This window comes from Suncus etruscus, chromosome 17 (assembly GCF_024139225.1).
Source record: "Suncus etruscus isolate mSunEtr1 chromosome 17, mSunEtr1.pri.cur, whole genome shotgun sequence".
Classification (NCBI taxonomy): Eukaryota; Metazoa; Chordata; class Mammalia; order Eulipotyphla; family Soricidae; genus Suncus; species Suncus etruscus.
The window spans coordinates 75,779,438-75,802,261 of NC_064864.1; the positions used below are offsets into that span (position 1 = coordinate 75,779,438).

General features: G+C 50.3%; 1 protein-coding gene across 1 annotated transcript in view; it reads right to left on the reverse strand.

Moving 5' to 3' along the window:
• Positions 1–14,520, reverse strand: part of CSMD1 (CUB and Sushi multiple domains 1) — a 942,957-nt gene extending 928,437 nt beyond the window's left edge. The window contains exon 1 of the mRNA XM_049790475.1: positions 14,454–14,520. Within this exon, the coding sequence (XP_049646432.1) occupies positions 14,454–14,520 (67 nt within the window). The remainder of the gene's footprint in view (positions 1–14,453) is intronic.
• Positions 14,521–22,824: the final 8,304 nt, after the last annotated feature.

Consider the following 22,824-nt stretch of genomic DNA (forward strand, 5'->3'; position numbering starts at 1 on the left):
AACAGGGGCATACTGACTAAATCATTAAACAAATGCAGAAAAGAATGCTGGCAAAATAAAACAACACAGGAAGAAAAATAAGTGATTCAAACTGACATTCTGTTGCTTACAATATAGTGAACCTAATGTTCTAACAGAGATTATATAAACATGAAAGTGAATATTCTTGGAGGCGAGACTCGACAAGGGGGCCATGATCTCCTTCTGCTCCAAGGACCTCTGCCTCCATCCCACCTACGTGGTTTCTGAGATTACAGGTCACGCAACCACCTGGCATCTTTCCCAACCCCTCTTTTCCCTTCCCTCTTTTCTGGTCTCTGCCGAAGCAGGATCCCACATCTAGCAAAGGTTTGAAAAGCAGCACCCTGGGAATTTTCCCTAATGCAGAGAAGAATAAACGTAGTTTAATTTGGGACTGCTGCCAGGGAGGCTAGAAATATGAGACTTAAAATAGCCCATTTCTTTTCCACTGGGAACTCTATGGAGACAAGCTTGAAATCCTCACCCCACACCATTTCAAAGACCCTCATATTTCATGCCTAGACCCCATCACTGGCAACCCCCGGGGACACACTGGAGGCATGAAGCATTGATGTTTGCAAAGCAATTAACCCAGAAATCCAAAGTCATGTATGGCCAGAAAGATCACAGAACAGACACCTCTTGTGTGGGTTCCTAGCTCTGCGATAATTCCAGGGAAGCAAAAACTATTCATGATGGAGATTAAAAAAAATGGAGCTTTTCTCTATTTTTTACAATGTTTCATAGGAGAAATCGGTTGCAAGGCTGGCATCTTTGTAGAAGATTAAAAATAACAACCTTATAAAATAGCCTCATTAAAAATGCACTGAATAGATGAATTATGTTTAAGTTTCTAGAGGTAAATGAACAAAAGCATTGGGAAGAATAATTACTGTATTGGAATATTTTTCCTTTCCTTATCCCCTTCTTAATTATGCCTAATTTAGGACTTAAAAAAGGATGCTGAGCAAATGGATGGGGCAGTTAGAATAGGCATGCCTGTCAGGCCACCCCAAGAGTGAGGACATGTGGAACAGCACACAGGTGTCCACAGGGACAGGACAGCATCTCAGATGATCACTCTGAGGACTCTCTGCTTCTTGCTCCTTGCTAAGATGTTATTTTCCACAACCACATGATATCAACAGATGGTCCAAGTCACGAAGTTGAAGAAAAAAATCGTTAGCATTCAGTTGGTGTTATGAAGAAAAGCACTGGGTGTTTCTTCATCTAACAAGTGGGTCTTTAAAATGTTATGAGATCTTTTGTGCACTTAAAATATTTAGGAGCTACCTACCCTCACACAGAAAATTTCTTTCAATCAACTGTATTCAATATTCCTAGTTTTTATATTAGGTGTGTAGTAGTACCCAAGAACCACCAACATGGTCAATACGAGGTAGGAGATAGGTCCAACCAACACCCACACAATTGGGTCCATTGGTCCTAATGATTTGAAGAAAGCTCATAGCAAAGGTTTTCACCTGCCAAAATCCCTTTCAAAGTTAGCATTTTTGGTCTTGAGACACGATGAATGTCTCTGGTGAGTGATGGGCTTTGTCAAAGGAACTGCTTCTTAAATAAAAGTAGATGAAGGTGAAAAGTGTGATGGGGAAATTGCATCAATATTAAAGATACCACGTGCTCAGAACCAAGCACATCACAGCCAGAAATATTCCTAGTTAATTTATAAACTCTTGAAATGAATAGAAACCCTGACAGCTTCTTCAGCAAGGCATGCTTGGAATTCTGCTGTAATAATAAGCAGCTATTCGAGTAAGGAATCAAGTATGTGAATCAGTCTTTCTGGTTGTGCGAGTTACCATGGAGTTTTAAAGAACAGACCTAATTAGATTTAGTGACTCAATAAATAAATGAAACTTTTTAGAAGCCATCAGTAATTTTCCTGTTTTAAACTAGAAGTGAAAAAAAAAGAGCAAAGCTTTCATGCAAAAAATATATCCTATGCTCTTGACAAGTATCTGAAAAATGCATGTTCTCTAGTCAAAGAAAATGGATAATTTATTGACTTCTTGCTTATTCAATAAAGAAAAAATAAGATTTTTTATTAATAAAAATATATAAAGACCTGTTCTGAGTTTCTTAGGTCTTCTTAAAATTATGAAATTTAACAATTAAGAATGTTGTGAAACCTTAATTGCATGTTTCAGCTGAGACTCAAATATGTTCTACAGCACACAGCACAGCTGAGGCAGCACAGATTTATCTGAGTGGAACAGTTCAGGCTCCGCTCAGTTGTGAAAATCCCTTGGTTTCTATGGCAGCATTAACAAATACGTTCTGTGCTACATTAGTGCCTCAACAGAATGATTGTTATGCCGTTTGCAAAAAGGGGTTCTGAAGTCTGACACTTGGCAAAGTCAAGTGAGAAGCGATTGGCTGGTTCTAGGGCACTTGTCATGCATCTTTGCACTGGCCCCCGCCCTGGGACACCCTTCACACTCTCCTCAAATATCCCCCAGATTGGCTGCTCTGGCTTCTTGTCTGGTCATGGTCATTGGCCCACACAGCAGCTGGGCCACCTGCCTTGCTTGGTGCACTGGTCCAGCAACAGCAAATTCCCAACACCTGCCAGCGGACTTCTGCGAGCCTGGCCTGAGTTCCTGATATTTGTCTACCTTGATTTTTCCCCTGGTATCCCGGAAGCTAAACATGTCACCTCCAAAGTCTCCAGAAACATCCATTTATCAAAGAAATGATGGATTTCAATACCATCATAACTGCCTTCCCCTTCCCCTCTCTACCTTTCCTTGATAGAACACTTCATATCCTCCCAAACTCTCAGACTCATTCTACCTTTCTTCGGTAGAAGAACACTAAAAACATTCAACTCGGTGCTGCACATTACAATGTCTCTAAGAGTCAAGGTCCTCACTAAGATCCCCATATCTTGTGCAATTCTTTTCACATCCTGAATTGTGAATCTATATGCCTCAGTGATTTTTTTTTCCTTGCGCCTCTGCAGGCCCATTCAAAAAAAACTTGCAAGACATTAGTGTTTATGTCAAAGAACAGAATAGTCCACAAATTCCTCTATTCTGCTGCTGCTGTGACTTCTAGAACCTCCTGCAGTGTCCCAGACAGCCAGCTTTCCAGGGATTCTGGCAGTGACAGGCAGGCTATTCATGCCTCTTCCTGGTGCTCCAGCTCTGGAAGGGTCCTCCACTAGCTTGTGTCCTCAGCACATGGGGATCTGTGACAAGACTCTTCTGCAAGCCCTGTGAAAACCACCTCGCTGGCCTGGCCTGGTCTGATGTACTTTCAGCAAAGAACCTGCATTTTCTCTCAGGGAAGTATGTGTCCCAGAGATTCCCCAACTGTCTTCACTTGATTTATTTTCCAAAACTCTATATGCAACAATTTTCTCCTTTTTCTAACATTTCATGGTTACACTATTTTTCTTTGCTGTTCAGATTTAAAAAATTAAACTGGTAATTATGTCACTAAATGTTAATCTTTGTTTTGTGTTATTTACTCAATGCTGCTAAGCTACCAATTTCCAATTATATCTTATTGATTGTGGGTTTACATTTTTGCTATCTTTTTAACATTTGGGACTCTTTTTTCACTATTCTTCTCCAAATACCCTCTGGCTGTTCTTACTCCGCTACTGTATTTGCAATTGTCAGTGGTTATCTCTCAACTCTGATCCTTTTTGTTATGCCATGTTCTTGTATCATGGATAGAAGAGTATTTTCTCTGGAGATTGCTAATCATTTCAAATTGTCTTCTCTCTACACTACTGTGAATGTTTCTTTATTGTGATTGATTGCATTAGCTCTTTCTTTGGATCAGAGACTTTTACACAGACAGTAAAGCACACACACACACACACAAAGATGTCCTATTCTTTTCAGAATAATGTCTGTGAAGACAGCTTCTCCTGGCAAACACGGATGGATTTTTGATAAGAGGCCCCCCAAATGCACTATATGTAAGTCCATTTGCTGTGGTGATTCCATGTATTTCTAGAAGAATCCTGGCTTTCCCAGGGCTCTCAAAAGCAGGCAATTGGCAGGCCCAGGCTCTATCCTGGATTTGGGGAAAATTCTCCCTGTTGATCTATAGAAGATTAGTTATTCTCTGTTGTTAGTGTCATATACCCTAAGAACCCAGGGGGCAGTTGGGCATCTGCTGCCAGGGTCCAATGCTCAGTGCCCACCCAAGAAAATGATGAGTCACTTGCGCATTGACCAGAACTCAAGGCATAGCCTCTCCACAAAAACCAAGAACTTTGCAAAAGGGGCTTTACTCTTTATGAAAATGTACAACTAAGTCTTCCCCCAAATTATCCTTCTAATATTTTACACTGGAGAAAAAATAATGCAAGGAACTATAGGACTGGATTTCCCATGTACTCTGGTTCAAAATAACCCATATACATGAACTAAAAATCCAAGGAATTTTTGGTACACTGTCAACATAGCTCACAAAAGGGCTGGGTTTGATTACGTAACAGCTTCGCCCCCTGATTTGCGAGTGTGGTTAAAAATACCAATGGCCCCCGAGCAGGAGCACTGTCCATCCTGGCTGCTCTCAAGAATCCTCCATTTACAAATTGCCTGGCTACTTGATGTCAGCCGGGACTTCTGGTGACAACACAGGAACAAATGAGCTGTACAACACGTATCTTCCAGAGGGTAATGGCTGGTCACTCATCAATTAGCCACTGATTAAAATGATTGGGTAGCTACACTTGACTTCAAAAAAAAAAATGCCAGGAATCAAGAAAAGAAACTTCTTATAGCCAGAGAATGATTTTTAAAGATTAAGCCATTACTTTGCAATAAGGAATCATCAAGGCTGAAATCTAGTGGCGCGGTGGTCTCAGCTCCTGTGCTTTCTTTGGTCTCTTGTACTCAAGTTTTCCTCTGCTGAGAAATTAATCGCATCTCAGCACAGGAATCATCTGCATCCTGTGTCCATCATTGTGTCTGGTGATACAGGAATTCTGGTAGAGTATTCAATTACCTGTATTTTATCCCTCTGATATGCACTGAAAAATAAATGCTTTTAAAATAGCAGGTATATTTGAGTTTTTGCCTGGATCCTGTAAAGGGGTACACAGACACTATCTATAGTGTCTATCTACACACTCAGGTAATTATTATTCCAAGGTTAATCATTGTCATTATAACCTTAACTTCGTCATGAATCTACCGACATCTTAAGATGATGCCTTTTCTCCTTAGCAATCTGAAAATCCCTATTTAAGATTTCTCCCCTTGATGAAGTGAAATCTCTCACACTGACTGCAGATCTGAGTTTGGACTTGTGATGAGGTGATCCTTCCATTTTATGAGATTGGTGGATGGGTCCTTCCCAAGGAAAGACCAATACGGTGTGTCCCCTTCAACCATGCTGCATCCACTGAGACGCCTCTTGTGAATGCAGGATCCAGTCAGAGAGCTGTTAGAATCCGGTGTGCAGGTGATCAGACTCAGTACCAAGAGAGCTCAGTCATAACATGGTGACCTCTCATTTCAAAGGCAGGCCCCTATCTCCAGGACAGTATACACTTTTTCAGAACCCTTGGAAATGCTGCTGTTGCTCTCACATGCAGATACTGGGAGTTCTACCACAGATTGTTTGTAATTAAATGAAACCAATTAGCCTCGTTGGAGTTGTGAGGTGAGCTGAGGACCAGGATGTGGCCCGTGATGAGTTCCCACCCGAACATGGAACAGGAGGAGTGATGTGTAGAATGCAGGGAAGATTCAGAACCGGATTTCTAAAATAAGACTCTTGGACTGCTTTCCAGGAGAGAGATGAGAACACAGAATTCACAAATTAAGTTTCCCCTGAACTATGATCAGTGGATTCGTTCAGAGGGGCCCTCACTACTTCAATTCTATAGAACCAGGATAAATCTGAGTCTCTCTCTCCCCATTTTTCCTGAAAGGCTCTTTCGACGCAGGGGTCTCACCTTCCTGCCACCACTGGTATCACCCTTCATGGGTGACTCCTCACCCTGTGGCATGATTCCTGCCCAGCTCAGGAGATTTCTGGTTCTCTATCAAGCCAGACACTGCTGCTCAGTGCTGAGGGAGCCCACGGGGAGCCCCACTCGCCTCCACTGTCAGACCATCTCTGTTCACCATTGTCTCTGCCCAAACTCACACAGCATCAGGCTCTGAGTGTTTGGAAACCAAAGTTCCCTTTTCCGTGCAAGGGTGCTATCTACACCTTCTGTACCACCCTGGGTCATACCCAGATGTCGGCGGCCTCTTTCTGGGCTCTGCTCATCCTGCTGAAGCAAATCTGCTCACCTCCTGCTCTAGGCTCCAAACAGGCTCGGCCTGTATTTGTCCTAGCGAGGGTTCAGATGACCAACCCTGTAGCTTGGGGAAGGCATCAGTAATGATCACAAGATGCATCTTGCTCTCCGTGTCTTCCTTCTCTGCTACCCCTCAGATAACAGAAGATGGGGAAAAACCCTCACAGAGGGCACCATTCAAAAGATGGTTCATGAAAAATCCAGCTTTCCAGCTCTGCCTCCAGGGAGATGAGTGGGAAGAGAACTTGTAGGGGTCAGAGGTGCCCTCTGTCCTCCTTCCCTCTCCTCCCTTTCTTTCCACCTTCCCACCTCCCTTCCTTCCTCCCACTTACCTCCTACCTTTCTCCCTTTCCTTTTTGCTTTCTTCCCTCTTCACTTCCTCCCTCCTGTCTCTCCTCCTTCTTTCCTTGTTCTCTTCCTCTGGATTCATCCCTTTTCTTCCTTTCTTCTCTGCACCCATCTTCAGTCTATTATCTGTTTCTGTCTACTACCTCTCTTCCCTCCTAAGGAGCAAAGAAGCCTCCAGAAAATATTTTTCCTTTAAATAGCACAATTTGACTTTCATCTCGAGAGCTCAGGTCTGTTCAGTTTTCCTAGGCTGGGGGATGGACCTGCATTTCCTCCTGTAGACCAAGGTCTCTGCAGAGCTGAGAATCAGCATTCTGGAGCCTTTCTCTTCCTTTCTCCTCCCCCAGCCCTACCTACCCTCAGCTTGTACTTTTGTGAGGGTGAGGGAAGTGGGAAAAAGGGAGGTTTCCATCAAAGACTTAGCAGTCTAATTTAAAAATATTTTTCTGATTGCACTTAAATCTCTCCATTTAAGCAAGCAAGATCTTGCTCAAAATGTGCCAATGCAGAGAGGGAATGCATTTCCCTAATGGGGACTGGATTTATTTTTAAATCACAGTGGAACCAGATATGGGTTGAGCTACAGTTGTGCACTTAGCTGTTGTTGACCTTTCTCACATTCTTCTTGACACACATTCATCTCGTCCCCAGAATCCAGACACAAAGGCCATATAAGGTTCAATAACAAAAGAGCTGATAGTGCTGTTCGGTTGCTCATAAAATTAACAAAGCAATCACAAACTGGGACGCTCCAATAGTTGAGAAGGACCCACCCAATTTTATTATTTATTACCTTGAGTAGAATCTGAGTCCTGGACCAGCTACCCATTGCTCAGTGGATATTAAGGGACTGGACATCCCTTTTGCCTCAGTGTTCAGCTCTGGGAAATGGGACAGAAAAGTTGACTTATCCGGATGATCCAGGGTAAAACAGAGCATGAAAACAGATCTGACAGAGGATGTAAGCTCTTCTTGGTGGCGTGTTGGTGCTCTGACTTTCATCAACATTACCAACAGAATTCTTGCCAGAGAGTCTATAGGACCAAACATGCCAACCGTGTAGTATGACACTGTGCCCTGCCCACATGCTGATGGCACTGATGGGAGTGTCAGAATAAAGCTGGCCCGAGCTCATTGTGAGGAGGTGCACTCAGGATTTGTATTTTGCTGCTAGTAATGATCATACGCTGGAGTGACAGAAAAGATGGATGCTGATGGAAATTCACACACTCAAGGATGACTTGATCAGTGTGCTTTGTGACCTCAGAAGGCCACCTGGGTGGGGTGCAGAGATCATAAAACCAAAGATGGGTCTTTATTGCCTCCTCCAGAACTCTAACACAGCTGCTCCATCCTCCTCTCCAGAACAGAAACAGACAGTGGAGAGTTTCATCTAGTTTGACTAACCAAGGATACTCCCAACAGGCCCAATGGGCCATCTGGTGCGAGTCTATCTTTATGTGGATTCATATGCCCAAAAGAGAGAAAGTTTCCTGTGAGGGGCCAAGGACCAAGGCAGACAGTGGTGGGAACAGGACTTGGTGTCTGACTTTACTTTGGTCTGTCTGAACCATGTGACTCTTTTCTGCATTCAATTTTATATCCTAACTTTGAGCTAAAACTAAAATCTTTATCTCCTCTGATTCTCAGAAAATACATATATTTTAACTTCAAAATTAAAAAATTGTTATATAAAAGTGAGTCTCTAAAAAAGGATAAGTAATGCTATAAAACATGATGTTAAAAAAGCTATAAAACATGATATGAAGACAATTTCTCTGAACAACAGTGGAGAGGGAAAATCTTCTGAATAAATGCACGGCATGCCTTAAAGAAATCACCATTAATTTCAATTATTTTTAATTCATTAATTCACTCCCCAATTAATTCAAATAATTGCCTAACACTAGATTTTTGTTACATCACGTAATCAAATCAAAGTATATGAAATGGCAGAAGATCCAATAAATAGCCCAATTATAGGGTCATTTTGCTCAGAGTTCAGCTGCCTCTCCCAGTTTCCATGCACACTATGGACAAGAAGATTCAGTCTCAGCTTTGTTGAAAAACCTTTTTCTTTGGAAGAGCAAACATAATACAGAGGCCAGAGAGTTTTTACAGTGATAGGGTGTTTGCCTTGCATGAGGCCGACCTGATCGACCCAGAAATGCATCTGGCTCCCCAAGCCCTGCCAGGAATGATCCCTGAGTACAGAGCAAAGGTGTAGTCCCCAAACAGAACAATCAAAAAGCAGTTTCAACATCACAGAACACTCAACTCTGTTTAAAAAAAAAAAAAGGCATTATACCAGAGATTTGATGAAATAATAGCACAATTTCATAACATAATGTATTTATTCATCATGAAACCAGTGTGGGCTCATCACCTCTGATGGCTCAGAGATTAGGTTATTAGATGCTGATACTCTTTATTGGAGGAAAGTTGAGAGAAGATAGATGTGAGAGAGAGGGGGAGGGTAAGAGAGAAAGAGAGAGAGAGGAAGAGAGAGAGAGAGAGGTGACACACCCGAACCCACTGCAAAATAATGGTTTCCTTTTCCAGGGCTTGGGAATGTGATTGAACAGGATCTCAAGTGATCTTTCTGCTAAATTATTCAAAATAGCTATGGCAGAGTCCTGACACCAACAGGATGACCCCTTTTGTATAAAATAAAAATAAAATCTCTCAAAGAAATCACCTATGTATGTAAGGTGCTGTAACTAAAAATCACTTGGACAATACCAAGGTGATCCAAAATCATAATAGTCACATTCTGCTTTTTACTTTGAATTTTATTAAGATAGTGTCCAAAGTATAAGAAAGAACAGTTTATATATGCATATATATGTAAACAGATTGTTACTAGACTGGTGGGTAGATGGGTGGGTAGATGTATGGATGGATAGGTGGATGAATGGATAGATGGGTAGATGAATGGGTTGATGGATAGGTGGATGAATGGATAGATGGGTAGATGAATGGGTTGATGGATGGGTGGATGCATGTGTGGGTGGGTGGGGGGATGGATGGATGACTTGGAGCCAGAAAGACTCTTCACAAACTTTAAATCTCACATTGTGATATAAGTAAAACATGATTTTTGGCCTATGAATACCTCCCCACAACTCTATTTTTCCTAGAGTTCAAAACAAGGACAGTTTTGTATCACAAAGCGTGATGCCAAACGTACTATCTAATGAAGGCACCAGGACATCAAGATAGTTCACGTCACAATGAAAGCACTGTTAGGAGCACAGACCATGCCCAAGGACCCTTGTCCATGCTGGCTGACCCTCTGGTCACAGGTGGGCTGGAGAAGCAGAGCATTGCAACCAAGAAGCTGCAAAATATGGTGGGATCTAAGACAGAGCAGTCATCTCAACAGATACTGTGCTGGCATGTTTTCCTTCTCACCACCAGAGAAGTTTACAATGAGGATGGCAGTGGCCACTGCCGACAGAATGTTCCAATGGATCGCACAGAAGCTCTATGAAATAGTCAGGCCCAGGAGAGATGTGCAGTGTGTTCCGAAGGGGCTTCCTTCAAAATACGGGGGCACCCAAGTGGAAAATCTCTCCCTCGACTGAAGGGAGTGTGAGGAGGGAAAGAAATGTGAGTTCTTTGTTGAATGCCTCTCCCAGAATTCACTGACGGGTATAAAGGTGTTCAAGAAACATGCAGCTGACCTCAAAAGGAAAACAAGTTCCTGGCACTCTCAGCAGGAGATTGGGTCAGCGTGGAGTGTATGTATGTGTGTTTCAGAGAGTGTATGTGTGTCGAGTTGTACAGTATAAGGTCGCAACCAGTCCATAGTCATTACTCCGTAACACAGATCTCTTGCATCGGCGTGAGTGGAATTTCAAATCTCTTAACCTCACACTAACCTCACACTCAAAATCAATATCTGTATGAGTCTGGACGGATGCTCACGGGGCGGTGCTCGGAAAGAGACTCTACAAGGGAGGGAACGCTTTGCACCTACCTGGTCAGATACCTGCCCATGAAAAGCACTTCTCCTACAGACAGATCATCCTCAACAGAACCACATGCCACCCAAGGAAGGGCACGGGGCTAATTTCCATGAGGACTGATTTGTCTCTGACCAGTCATTGTGCCCACTGCTTTGCCTCCTGCTGCCCTGAAGCGGCTTCATTCCCGCCCGGTATTATACAGCGCTAGGCGGTGGCAGGCCGACCACTGAGTGTGAAACACGCGTAATGGTTCTCTCTCTCCCCATTTACTGCTCCACATCTTCCCAGATTCTATGGCGCCAGCATGGGGGGAACGTGTGGGGCCCAAGTTTGCAGATAGGGCTTTGCCACCCTGAGGAGCAAACTTGGACGCATGCCTCTGCTTCGTTAGCTCAACCAACAAGGAATTAGCATGGACTGGGGCTGTGGGGCATGCTGGCTACTCCCCGAGGAAAGGACTTCAGAGCAGAAACAGGAAGGACTGGAGGCAAAGTGGGCTCAACCTGCACAAATACTTGCTGTGGCTCTTCCCACTTGGAGCTCAGCAGACAGGAATAACCAGAGAGGCACATTCAGAATTCCAAGGAGCAGCGAGTATTTAATATGCCATTTGCATCTCACAGCTTAGAAATGTCCACACTGGGGCTGCTGTCTCCTCTGCCAGGGCTGCTCAGACCACTGAGCTGGTGTTTATCTGTTTCTTAAAGGAAGCCCAACCATTGCCTGACATTTCCCAAGCTCTGTGCGTGTTTGCTTGAGACAATAAGCCAGGAGAGGTCCTGAGGAATGACTCCCGCCTGCTGGGAGAAACTTTGAGGCAGGTGAGAAGCTGCTGAGACAAGACTGGTCACCAGGAAGGCCACTGAGCGGCCTTGGTCCCAGCAGGCCTGGATAGGTCCTCTCTTTCTTTGCTCCCAGCGCTCACCTGGCAAACCCTCCTCCTCTGGTCTTACCTGGTCAGACTTTATTAGAAAAAGCTCAAACTCAGCACCAAGAGCGTCTTCTCCCGCTCTGCAGGGACAGTATGGGAAACTAGACGAGAATCCCCATGACAATGCAGAAAAATAATTATAGAGACAGAAAAGACAGCAGCAGGTCCCTGAGAGAGCAAGGAGGATGGACAGAAGACTGTTGCTGGCAGGGTTCCTCTCTCCCACTGGACAGATAGGCAGGCAAGTAGGACAGAGGCAGCCCCCAGCTTCTCCTGCCTAGGAAGCACAGGACTCGGAGTCCCTCCGCCGAACCTGTGCTGCAAGCAAAGGAGGGGCTGGAGGAGATTCTGGAGGCTGGTACTGAATCCCTGAAAGTGGGCCCAGGTGTCGGCAGGGGTCTCCTCTTTGCCCACTCTGCGCTCTCTCTCTCTGTCTCTCTCTGTCTCTCTCTGTCTCTCTCTCTCTTTCCTCTTCCTCTCCATCTCCTCTTCCTCTCCATCTCCCCTTCCTCTCCATCTCCCCTTCCTCTCCCTACTCTCCTTCCTCTTCTTCCTCCTCCTCCCCCTCTCCCAGCACTGGGCAAATTCTTCCAGCTCTTCCCAGCTAGCTCCTTCATGCCCAGGGAGCTAATGAATGTTCCAGAGACACAGAGGCTCCCCGCGGGGAGACCACGAAGGCCTGGCTCTTGGCACCTTCTGAGAAGCCTTGCACCCGCCACCCAAGGCAGGACCCAGACGCAAAGTTTCCCACCGCGCTGGAACTCAGCACCCCCTAGGCCTCAGCTGAGGAGGGGCATCCTGGGTGCCACAGAGGATGTCCACCTAGCCACGGTCCCCAAAGCCCCTTGCGGCGCTCTAGGGCCCAGAGCACAGCCAGGGAAGGGCAGGTTCCCAGCAGGAAGCCTGGCGAGGCTCGGAGACCACTGAGCTCCAGGCGAAAGCTGTAGCTGGTGGGGAGGCCGCGCTGGCTCCGCTGGGCTGGCCTGGGCTGCAGCAGCTCACGACTCTGCAAGCAGGTCACGGACGCCGCCCCCGGCCGCCGGTCCCCCCCGCGGCTCGGCGCCCCCGCCTCGCGCGCACCGCGGCCCCTCCCTGCGGACCCCCGTCGCCAGCCTAGGAGGAGACCCCGCCCCGGGGGGCCCGCGCCCCCGCCCCAGCCTAGGCTACTGGCGCCCGCTGAGCCGGGCCGCAGCGTTGGGAGAGGGGGCCAGCGTGCCGGCCCCTTCCTAGGGACATGAGATGGGCACGCGCAGGAGCGCGCGCGCGTTCGTTCTCTCTCTCTCTCTCTCTCTCTCTCTCTCTCTCTCTCTCTCTCTCTCTCTCTCTCTCTCTCTCTCTCTGCCCCCCCGCCCCCCCCAACACACAGGGGCCTTGGAGCCTGCGCTGCACTTCCCTGAATTCACAGTCCCGATCCGGGGTTCCTGGAATGAACGCAGGAGTGCTCCTGCCCTGCCCCGCCTGGGCGCCCCAGACTTTGCGCCCCTCTCCCCGCCTCTAGGCCCTGCGCCCTGTCCCAGCAGAGGTGGCAAGGGCCTGGCACACACGTGTGCGGGTGGGTGAGTGGGTCGGCAGCTTTCGGGGCCGCGTCCACGCAGCTGTCCTGAGATGCTCGGGGTCAGCGCTGGGCTGGCAGCTCCGCGTGGCAGGCACGCCACAGGCAGGGTGGGCGCGGCCTGGTGGGCTCCGAGCAGCCGGAAAGCGCTGCGAAGTTTGGCGGTGCTGCCTCCCAGCTCGCCCTAGGGCGGCTTACCTGGGGAAACGCAGCCTCGGACCCAGGGGCATCTTCCCAGGCACAACCCTCTGCACTCCCCACTTTCCTGTGCTCTCCCTATTTGGGCTCCCCGCTTCGCTCAGCTGCAGCAGCTGCAGAAGCTGGAGGCCGAGGCTTGGGGAAGCCGGTGAGGCTGGTGTCCGGGTGGAGTTGGTCAGTAGGGAGCCCCCCAAAATTCGCGTCTGGGGTGCAAAGTGAATTCCCACAGTCAGTCCTGGAAGCGGGTGCAGGGGCGCAGGAGCTGCCTCCTGCGGCTCAGGGGCCCTGAAAACCGGGTGGCCCCGTGGAGAAAGCTTAGCAGGCCCTGCCCCCTGCCCCCTCGGGCCTGGCCCATCCGGACTGGCACAGAGCCTGCTCTATTCCCCTCGACCCGAGCCGTGCCCATCACCCCGAATCTGGAGCGGAGCGAGAGAAGATGGAGAGGGAGCTGGCCACAAGGCGTGTGGGGCGGAGGGGAAGCTGCGGGTGAGGTCCGAGGCTCCCAGGAGAGGAGAGGAGGTGCCAGCCCCGAAGGAGCGAAGGGAGGGGAGCGATCGGCCGGGTCTGGTCGGCCCGAGAAGTGCGGGCAGCAGGGCAGGGCCCGCGTCGCGTGAGAACCCAGCGGCGCACCCCCGCACCCGGCGCCCCGCTCGGCACCGGGGCGAGCGAGCGAGCGCGCGCGCGCTTCCGCCGAGGAAAAGGCGCAGAGGCGGCGGGTCCGAGCCCGGCCGCAGCCTCCGGGCCACCTGGCGCGGGGAAACGGCCCCCAAGTCGCTCGAGGAGAGCGCCAAGTTCGCCGCGGCGACGCCCCGGGGCTCCCGCCCTGTCCTCGCCGGAGCCGGCCCGGCCGGGCGTCCGGCAGCCTCCGCGCACCTCGCCCCGCCGCGGGCAACTTGCGAGGCGGCGCGAAGTGCGGGCGGGCGCCGCAGGGCGAGCCCCGGAGGAGCCCGGCGTGCCGCGGGGCCGGGCGCGGGGCACGACGCAGGACCGCACGCGCCCCCGGCCGCCGCCTCGCTCCCCGTTCCCGGCGCCAGGCCCGGGCGCACGGCACGACCCCCGCGCGCTCGCCCCCCACGCGGCCCCGCGCCCCGCGGCCCGGGATCCCCGCACCCCCGCGCCCCCGGCGCGCCTTACCCTTGGCGGCGGCCAGGAGCCCGGCGCACAGCAACAGCGGCCCCGCGAGCTCGAGCGGCGCGGTCATGTCTGCGGAGGGGTCCAGCGCCGCCTGCGTTCAGGGGGCCCGCGGGGCTGCGGCCGAGGCCGAGGCCGGCCGGGCGCGACGGGCAGCCGGCGGTGCGGGTCTGCGCGCCCGGCTCGCGCCCCGCTGCTCGCATCGGGGCCCCGCGGCCAGCCCGGCGGCTCGGTGCCTGCGCCCGGCGGCCGGAGCGCGCGGCGGGCGGGCGGGCGAGCGGCGGCGGCGGGCGCGGCGGAGGAGGCGCCGCCGGGAAGGCGGGGGCCCGTGCGGCGCCGCTAGCGGGCCCCGGAGCTGCGGGTGCGGCGGCTGGACGCAACCATCGCTCCCCGCCGCGAGGGGAAGCGGGCACGGCGCGAGCCCCGACCGCGCGCCCCGGCCCCCAGCGCCCGCCCCGCGCCGCCCCGCGCCGCCCCGCGCCGCGCGGCCTCCAGCGCCCGGGCGCGCGAGCGGCGGCGGGAGACTTGTTGGGCGCGCGCGGGGGCGGGGGACCCCGAACCCCGCACCCCGCACCCCGCCCGCCCGCTCCGGCCGGCCTGGACAGCTGCCCGCGAGTGACCTCGGAGATGCCCTCCGGGATTTCATGATTTCCCAGGGCTCGGCCCCCACGCACGGTCAGTCCCGACTTGGGCTGTGCTGGGCAGACTCGGCACCAACTCGGGTTCCGGAGAGGCAGGTGGAGGCCTGGAGACACAAGGGGATTGGGGCTGGGGGCTGGGCTGCATCTCCTGGGCAAGACCTCCGGGCCTGCAGCGGACACCTCAGGAGGCCCTGGGCACACTGGACCCAGAAGGACACATGGGCAGAGGGGACAGAGTGCAGTGACCCATGACTCAACGTGGACCTCCCCCCACTTGTGAGGAAGGGGTTCAACACACACACACACACACACACACACACACACACACACACACAGCTTCGGGAGCGTCAGGACCCCACAAGGACGGGAAGGCCCCCTTTCTCTGCGGCTGGAGTTGGACAGCTCTCAGGCCTGGCCAAGTGTGTTCCTGCGTCACGAGACCCCCACTGCCCGTGCAGCACAAGGTCCCCGTCCTCTGAGCCTTGGGCGGGACCCTCCAGGGTCTCATCTTGTCTCCATCTTAGGCATCACCTTTGAGCCTTGACCAAGAGCCGAGTTTCCATCAGCTGGAGACCCAGAGAATTCAGAGCCCCGTGCCTCCCAAATCCCCACCTCCTCCTCCTCCTCCACCACCACCACCACCACCACCAGAGAGCTCCAGGGGTCTCCAGGGGTCTTCAGGCCTGGAGGTTTGGGAAGGGGGTTTGGGAAGGGGTTGGGAGCGTCTCCTGGATCTGCTTCAGAACGAGGTCTGGCTGCAGGTGGTCACCCGCTGAGGGCCCCAGGGCATCACCCAAGTTCCTAGTCGGGACACTGTTCTCTAGGACTCCTGACCACAAGGAGTTGTCTTGGCCCTTAATGACTGTCATCCACACAGCTGGGAGGGGATTTTTCTGGGGGAAAAACGCAACCGACAATGTTGGGGTCATCCCTCAAAGCGAACCCCTCCTAGACACGGTGGTACCCAGAGGCACTGCACACCCTGGGCTTCTGCTAGACACCCCAATGCCCCCCCCCCCTTTGCCTGGAGCGCAAGAGCCCCAGAGGTTTCAGGTCTGTGCAAGTAGGTCTCGGTCACATAGCTGCTGTCACTTATGAGGACATTTTCCTGGGCTGTGTCATAAGTCAGAGAGCAGCAGGGACGCAGGCCAGGGGGCTTTTCTGATCAGAAGACGAGGGTGAGGGTGGGTGGTGGAATGCGCGACTGGCGTGTGAGTCCGTATCTCTGTGTAACTGTGTGCCTGTCTGTGTCTCTGTGTCTGTGTGTGTTTCTCTGTGTCTCTGACTGGTTTGTATGTGTCTGTCTCTGTGTCTGTGTGTATCTGTGTGACTCTGTATCTGTGTGTGTTTCTCTGTGTCTCTGACTGGTTTGTATGTGTCTGTCTCTGTGTCTGTGTGTATCTGTGTGACTCTGTATCTGTGTGTGTTTCTGTGATTCTGTGACTGTGTGTGTTTGTGTTCTGTGTGTCTGTGTGTGTGGTGTCTATGTGTGGGTGTGACTATGTGTGTTTCTGTGTGTGTCTCTGTGTGGTTGTCTCTGCCACTCCCTGTGCCAATGCCCCTTCCACCCGCAGCAGTAGCAGCCGCTTGAGTTACGGACACGAGTGAGGCGCTGCTGCCATCTAGTGGGTACCTCCCTCCCTGTCAGGCGCTGCAGAGCCGCTGTGGGCACCTTCTCATCTTTCCTCTCTCTGTGCCTCCAGCCTGGCTCTTGACACCTCTCCAGGGCTCCCCTGGGTTCCCTGTGATCAGAGTAGATGGAGCCAATGAAAGGCCCTGAGCACAGGCTCTGCCCCTTCTATCCTAAGCGAGCATGAACTCTTGATGCCCGCAACAATGCCAACAGTAAATGCACCTGGCTTTGAGCCTGCTGCTGGTGTCTCCCCCTGGGGTGGTCCTGACTTTGCCCAGTCCTCATGACCCTCCCTCCCCTGTCAAACTTGCCTCTGCAGGACATGGCCCGGGCATCCGGGCAGAGCAGGCTTACAAGTCTAGGGAGGAAGACCAGAGAAGGGACTCACTGAGGAGGAGGTGGCCTGAGACCAACCACCTCAGAGCTGCGTGTAGCACAGCTGGACTGCAACACACCTGAGAGTGACACACCAGGGCTGTAATGCACCTGGGCCTTGACATACCTGAGATTGACACACCTGAGCTGTAACATGCCTGGGTGATAACACCCATGACCCGTGACATACCTGAGTCATAACATACTTGAGCCATGATATACCTGAGCATGACACACCTGAGCTGTAACACGCCTGAGTTGATGCCTAGGCTATGACACAACCTGAGTCATGACATACCTGGGCCATAATATACTAATACATGATATACCTGAGTTGTGACATACCTGAACCATGGCATACCTGAAAAGTGATTCCCATGAGCAGTTACGTGCCTGGGCTGTGACATACCTGAGCCCTGACATGTACCTGAGCCATGACACATCTGATACATGACATCTATCTAAGCCATGACATATCTGAGCTGTGACATACCTGATAGGAGCTGTGACCTGAGCTGTCATCTGAGCCTGGCTCACCTGGAGAACAGATGTTCTAACTGTTTCTAACTAAAGCTGTCCAAGGAAGAACATGGACACGGGACATTCAGGATAAACCTGGAAGGAAGAAGTAGGATGGATCTTTCCTAGGTGAGTGTGACTGTGAGCAAGGGACCCCGGGTAATGAGAAGCTTATTAGAGAAGGGTGGGAATATGGTGTCATGATGCTGAGGGCAGCCAAAGACACAAGAGTGGAAACAGGAGGCCCAGGGATGGAGACTATGATGGAGTCCAGAGTCCAACCCAGCGCCCAAGGATGCCAGTGAACATTTCTGAAATGACTCACTGACTCAACTCCCTCTGGGCTGAATATGCTAAGTACAGACTCCAGAAGCTGCAAACCTAGCACCCTGAGACTGAGATGGCAGCCTTATCCCCATGGAACTAAATCTCACATGGCCAGGCCCAATCTTGTTCTCCAAGGAAACCTCGTTATTCCAGAACTCAGTTCCCTCTGCAGATCCCTCTGAAGAGGCACGTCTGTCCAGTACCATAAGGGCAGTGCTCCTAAGCGAGACAGCACTGTTGAGGGCCACTCCTGGCTCTGCACTTAGGACTCACTCCCAACGTTCAGGGGACCACGTGAGATGCTGGAATCCAAGCCTGGATGGAGCGTTTTCTGTGTTTCTTATTGTTTCAAACAACAGCATTGCGGTTAGGGCTGGAGAGAGAGCATAGCAAGGAGGGCATTTGCTTTGCAGGCGTCAGAACGGTTCGATCCCCAGCATCCCATAAGGTCACCCAAGCCTGCCAGGAGTGATTTCTGAGTGCAGAGCCAAAAGTAACCCTGAGTGCTGCCAGGTGTGGCCCCCAAACCAAGAACCAAAACCAAAAGCTTCTAATTCATGCCAGGAGAGGAAACAGCCAGAACAATAGCAGACAATGCTACTCTGTGAGGTGGGGAGAGAATTAGGCTTTTTTTTTTTTCCCCTTCTCCTGGATTGTTTGGAGTTAATCCTTCTCACAGCCAGCACACGTGTTTCCTTCCTCATATGCCCGAGCTGGGCTAGTTCAAGCTCTGAATGCTATGGTCTGAAGCTCGGTCACTGTCATGAGCAAAACCCAGCACCTGATTTCTCCTGCCCTGGCCACAGGGCTGTGAACAATTGACTTTGCTTTGCTTGGATTCACCAGAGCACAGGGAGATTTGGGTTGCTAGCAACCTAACACCTAACTCTGCCTGCCGGCAGGCATGTGGAATCTGGAGCCCTCTGAGGCAGAGGTTGGGGGCAGCAGGTGGTGTGGAGATGTCTCAGGGAACTGCAGAGGAAAGGCCAGCATAGTCTGGACCCATCCTGCTAGGGTCCACAGTCAGGGGCCTGGAAGGCAACTGGCTGTGTCCTCACTGGGGCAAAGGCTGGTCACAATCAAGGGTTTCCCCCCAGGAAGTCTCCCTCCCTATCCCCAAAAGCTGCCCCTACAAAACTGGTTCTGGCCAGATACTCTGAAGAGAAGCCCCAAGAATATGCCCATTTGGTCGACAATAACCCCTTTACATCGTAAGCACTCTGGAGAAGCAGAGTCACCCCTAACATCCCACCAGAAGATCAGACACCTGCATTCCTCTAAGGCCAGAGCTCCATGAGACCTCTCCCTAGGAAAAATACTCCCTTCCACTCCTGGCAATGGCAAAAAGGCTTTTATGTCCACCCTGAGTGTTGGGTGAAACATGAAACCAAAACCAAACCGGGCCCCAATCTGTGGAGGCCCCAAATGGTGGGAACTGCTGGGCAGAGTCAGGAAGCAGAGTGAGCCGGTGGAGGAAAAGATGATGCTGGCATGTCGGGTTGGGTGCTGCTGAGAGTGTCACTGGGGTGGGAGAGAAGGATGGAGCTTGCTGTGGGGTGCCAGAAACGCCCCCACCAGCTTTGAGTTCCTTGAGGGGAGGGCCATCCCCACACTGAGCTTAAGGTGAATACAGGTCCTTACACACAGGCACCAGAGGGGGTACTCTGTAGCCTTCTTCCTCCATCTCTTCTGCACATGCTCACCTGAACTCTCGCCTGAACCTGCAGCTGGCTCTTCTGGGAATTTGCAGCTGCAGAAATAGTCCAGGAGAAAGTCCACATTGGCTCAGGGCAGCACAGATCCAACCAGCTAACGCCATGGGGAGAGGTGCCCAAGTATCTTGGATGTCAAAGCTCTGTGCCACCCCTGTGCATGTATCTCTCTCCCTTCCTGGTTCAACTGCAAGGCATTGCAAAGATGGATATGGCTCTTCAGACTCAGAAGTGGGTGTTGGAACCCCACCCCGTGACACTATTACTGAACCACCTGGCAGATAGGAACCCCATAGAGCAACTTTTCTGGGGACTTTATAGATGAACTGCTCCGGGGATTTTTCTTGAGGTAAAAGCTTCAGAAGCACAGCTCCGGAGATGGACGAGGACAGCACAAAGAGGAGCACTGTCCCTCATAAGTAGTGATTACTCTCAGGCTTAACTCTTTCCTCTGAGAGAGCTCTGGTTAAGGGACATTACAGGTCACTTTTGTTTCCCACTGAGTTGCTCCTGAGACATTCCTAAGCCCCAATGTTTATGTTTAACTTCTCCCTAGTGCATCACCTCCCCTTGGCTATCCTTCAACTATGTCCCTGGTCCTGCCACCCTTCAGGTATTCCAGTTCTTCTTGTCCTATATAAACTTTGCTAGAATGGAATAAAGGATCTCTAGTCATCATCCTGGGACCTGTTTTCTCTGGGCCATCGGCTGGCCAGAACATTCTCGGTCCTGAAAGCACTGGGAGGAGGGAACTTGACCCTCACTGGCTGACTGGGTCAATGCAGTGGGGACAGAGCAGCAGCAAATCTCTCCCCAGCATGCTACCTTCCAATCAATCACCCTGAGTGCAGCTAGCACTTTAGCTCAGGATCCTGTACTGCCACTTTTCCAGCCTGAGCATTTCCCTGGAAACCTTCCATGGTCTGTGGGACATGGGAGTTCTTTGAGCACCCAGGAGTCAAAAAGTGGTGCTCCTTCCAGAGGAATGAGCAGCTATGAAAATACAGGTGCCCCTCACCCCCATAACTGAGCAAACAAGCTATGGGCTTTCCCTGCCCAGGGAGTGAGGGGCAAGAGGAAAGGACAGTATGCGGGGGGTGGGGGGGGCACATCTGCAGGTAAGGCCTTCATCTGTGTCTGCAGGTCTGACTCAGAATGGAGAAGCATCAGGGTGCAGGGCTCTCTTATTACTGGCATTAAAACATGCATCCATGCATGCAATATTGATTGGCTGTGGATTTCTCAAAGGTTAAGTAGCCACCGGCTTCTTTATGAATCCTGGGAGTGGGGTGCATGTAGAGGCATTTAGAGGCAGAAAACCTGAAGCTCACTGATCAGAATCTATGTCCACTTGCTTAAAATATCAGTCTAAGGACTAAGAACAGTCCCCATGTTGACTCCTTGAATTTAAGACTTTGTGATTCCAGATGCCGACACCAACCCCCCTGAATCTGACAGCACCTTTCCTGAAGGGGACACCTCAGGTTCCCAGTGGTCACACTGGTAGGATGATCCTCGTTGGGTTCAAATGGATTCAGGACTCTGATATTCTGCAACTTGACAGGAGGCCCATCAAGAACATGCAGCAACACTCAAGACACCCAGAGTCATCTCATCAGGAGCTGTTCGTGCAGAATCGACCTGCAAGTGCTGTTCAAGCTACTCTCCATCTGCCTAGAGATGCAGGGGTCGTGGATACTGGAGCATCTAGCTACAGCCCCACCACCACCACCAGAATCCTACCCCAGGCAATCAGGGTTACAGCTCAGCCTGGTAGGGCCTGTCCTGGTGCTGCTGAGCTCAGCCCTGACACTCACTCTCAGGATGTGTGTCAGAGAGGAGATAGCATGTCACCTGGAATTACCTCACTTATGATCCCTGGGAATCAATACCCTCTGAGGAACACACTTGTCAGATGGAGGAGGCCTTTCAAGTCCCATATTGGAAAGAGTCTCAAGATAATCATTTAATTTCCTTAAAAAGCAATCCCTTGCTTCCCTCTCCCTTTGACTTATGATTGCATCTGACAGATGGGAGCTCAGCTATCAGATTATTATGTCGTGGCTTAGTTATTTGTCAAAATATATTCTTTTTTACCCTTCATATTATCTTAAAATTGTGCTGCATGGGGCTCAAGAAAAGTAAAGGGACCACATAGGAGAAAATGGTATAGATGCTTTCTTTGACATAAAGTTACAGTGTAGATGATGAGAACAACCCAATAAAGTACCTGAATATCTGTGGCTGTAAGCCTGTGGCTGTGCATATATACATCTATTCTATGGTTATACACATTCAATTTTCAGAAAGCTAATGCAGGAAAAATATTCAAAGAGACTATGCTTTCAGCTTATATGTTAAAATGAATGAACAAGCAAACAGAACTCAAGTGAATTTTGATTTCTACCATAAAACACACATAGATTTGTGAAGATATGCCAACCTGAATCTATTTATTATTGATATATGCATGATTCAGGTTTCAAATCCTAATTTATTTCATACATTAAATGTTCGTTTTGCTTGTACAATTTCAGTAGGTTTTGGACTATTATAAGAAAAGGTTGCCATGTTAATTTCTACCAGTGAGAGTATTAGATTAACCTGCAAGCAAACCAGTGAATTTGGTAATGTTGGGGTTTGAAAACAAAATCAAAAGGAGTGACTTTGGCACAATACCGTATTGGATGGTAAGAGACTCACTTCTTTCTACAGAGAAATGGGAAGACAGGGAGACACTGTCAGAAGCAATTGTCTCAGAGTCCTGGGAAACAGCCAAAGGTGTCTGACAGCTAAGCAAAGGTTGAATTTAGCAAAAGGCAACTTCACAGTAGCAGGAAGGCTTTGTGGCACATTTTCTCATCCTGTTCCTCTCCCAGTTCCTGGGGTCCCTGGAGCGTCAATCAGACAATATCTGTATAAAGTGCCCCAGACTAAGGAGAGACACATCATACAAAAAACAGTGAATCAAATGTTCAGAGTGTGAACAAGAAAATGAATCACATCTAGGAGTGTGATGAATCCCTGATGGGATGAACTAAAGGAAACCCACACTAGACAATGTCCAGTTCAGTGGTTAGAACCCTCTTTGCATCTGTAACCATGGCAGGTTCACAAACTGGTGGATGAAAACCAGTGTTGGTCAAATTGTCTACAGACAAAAAAGC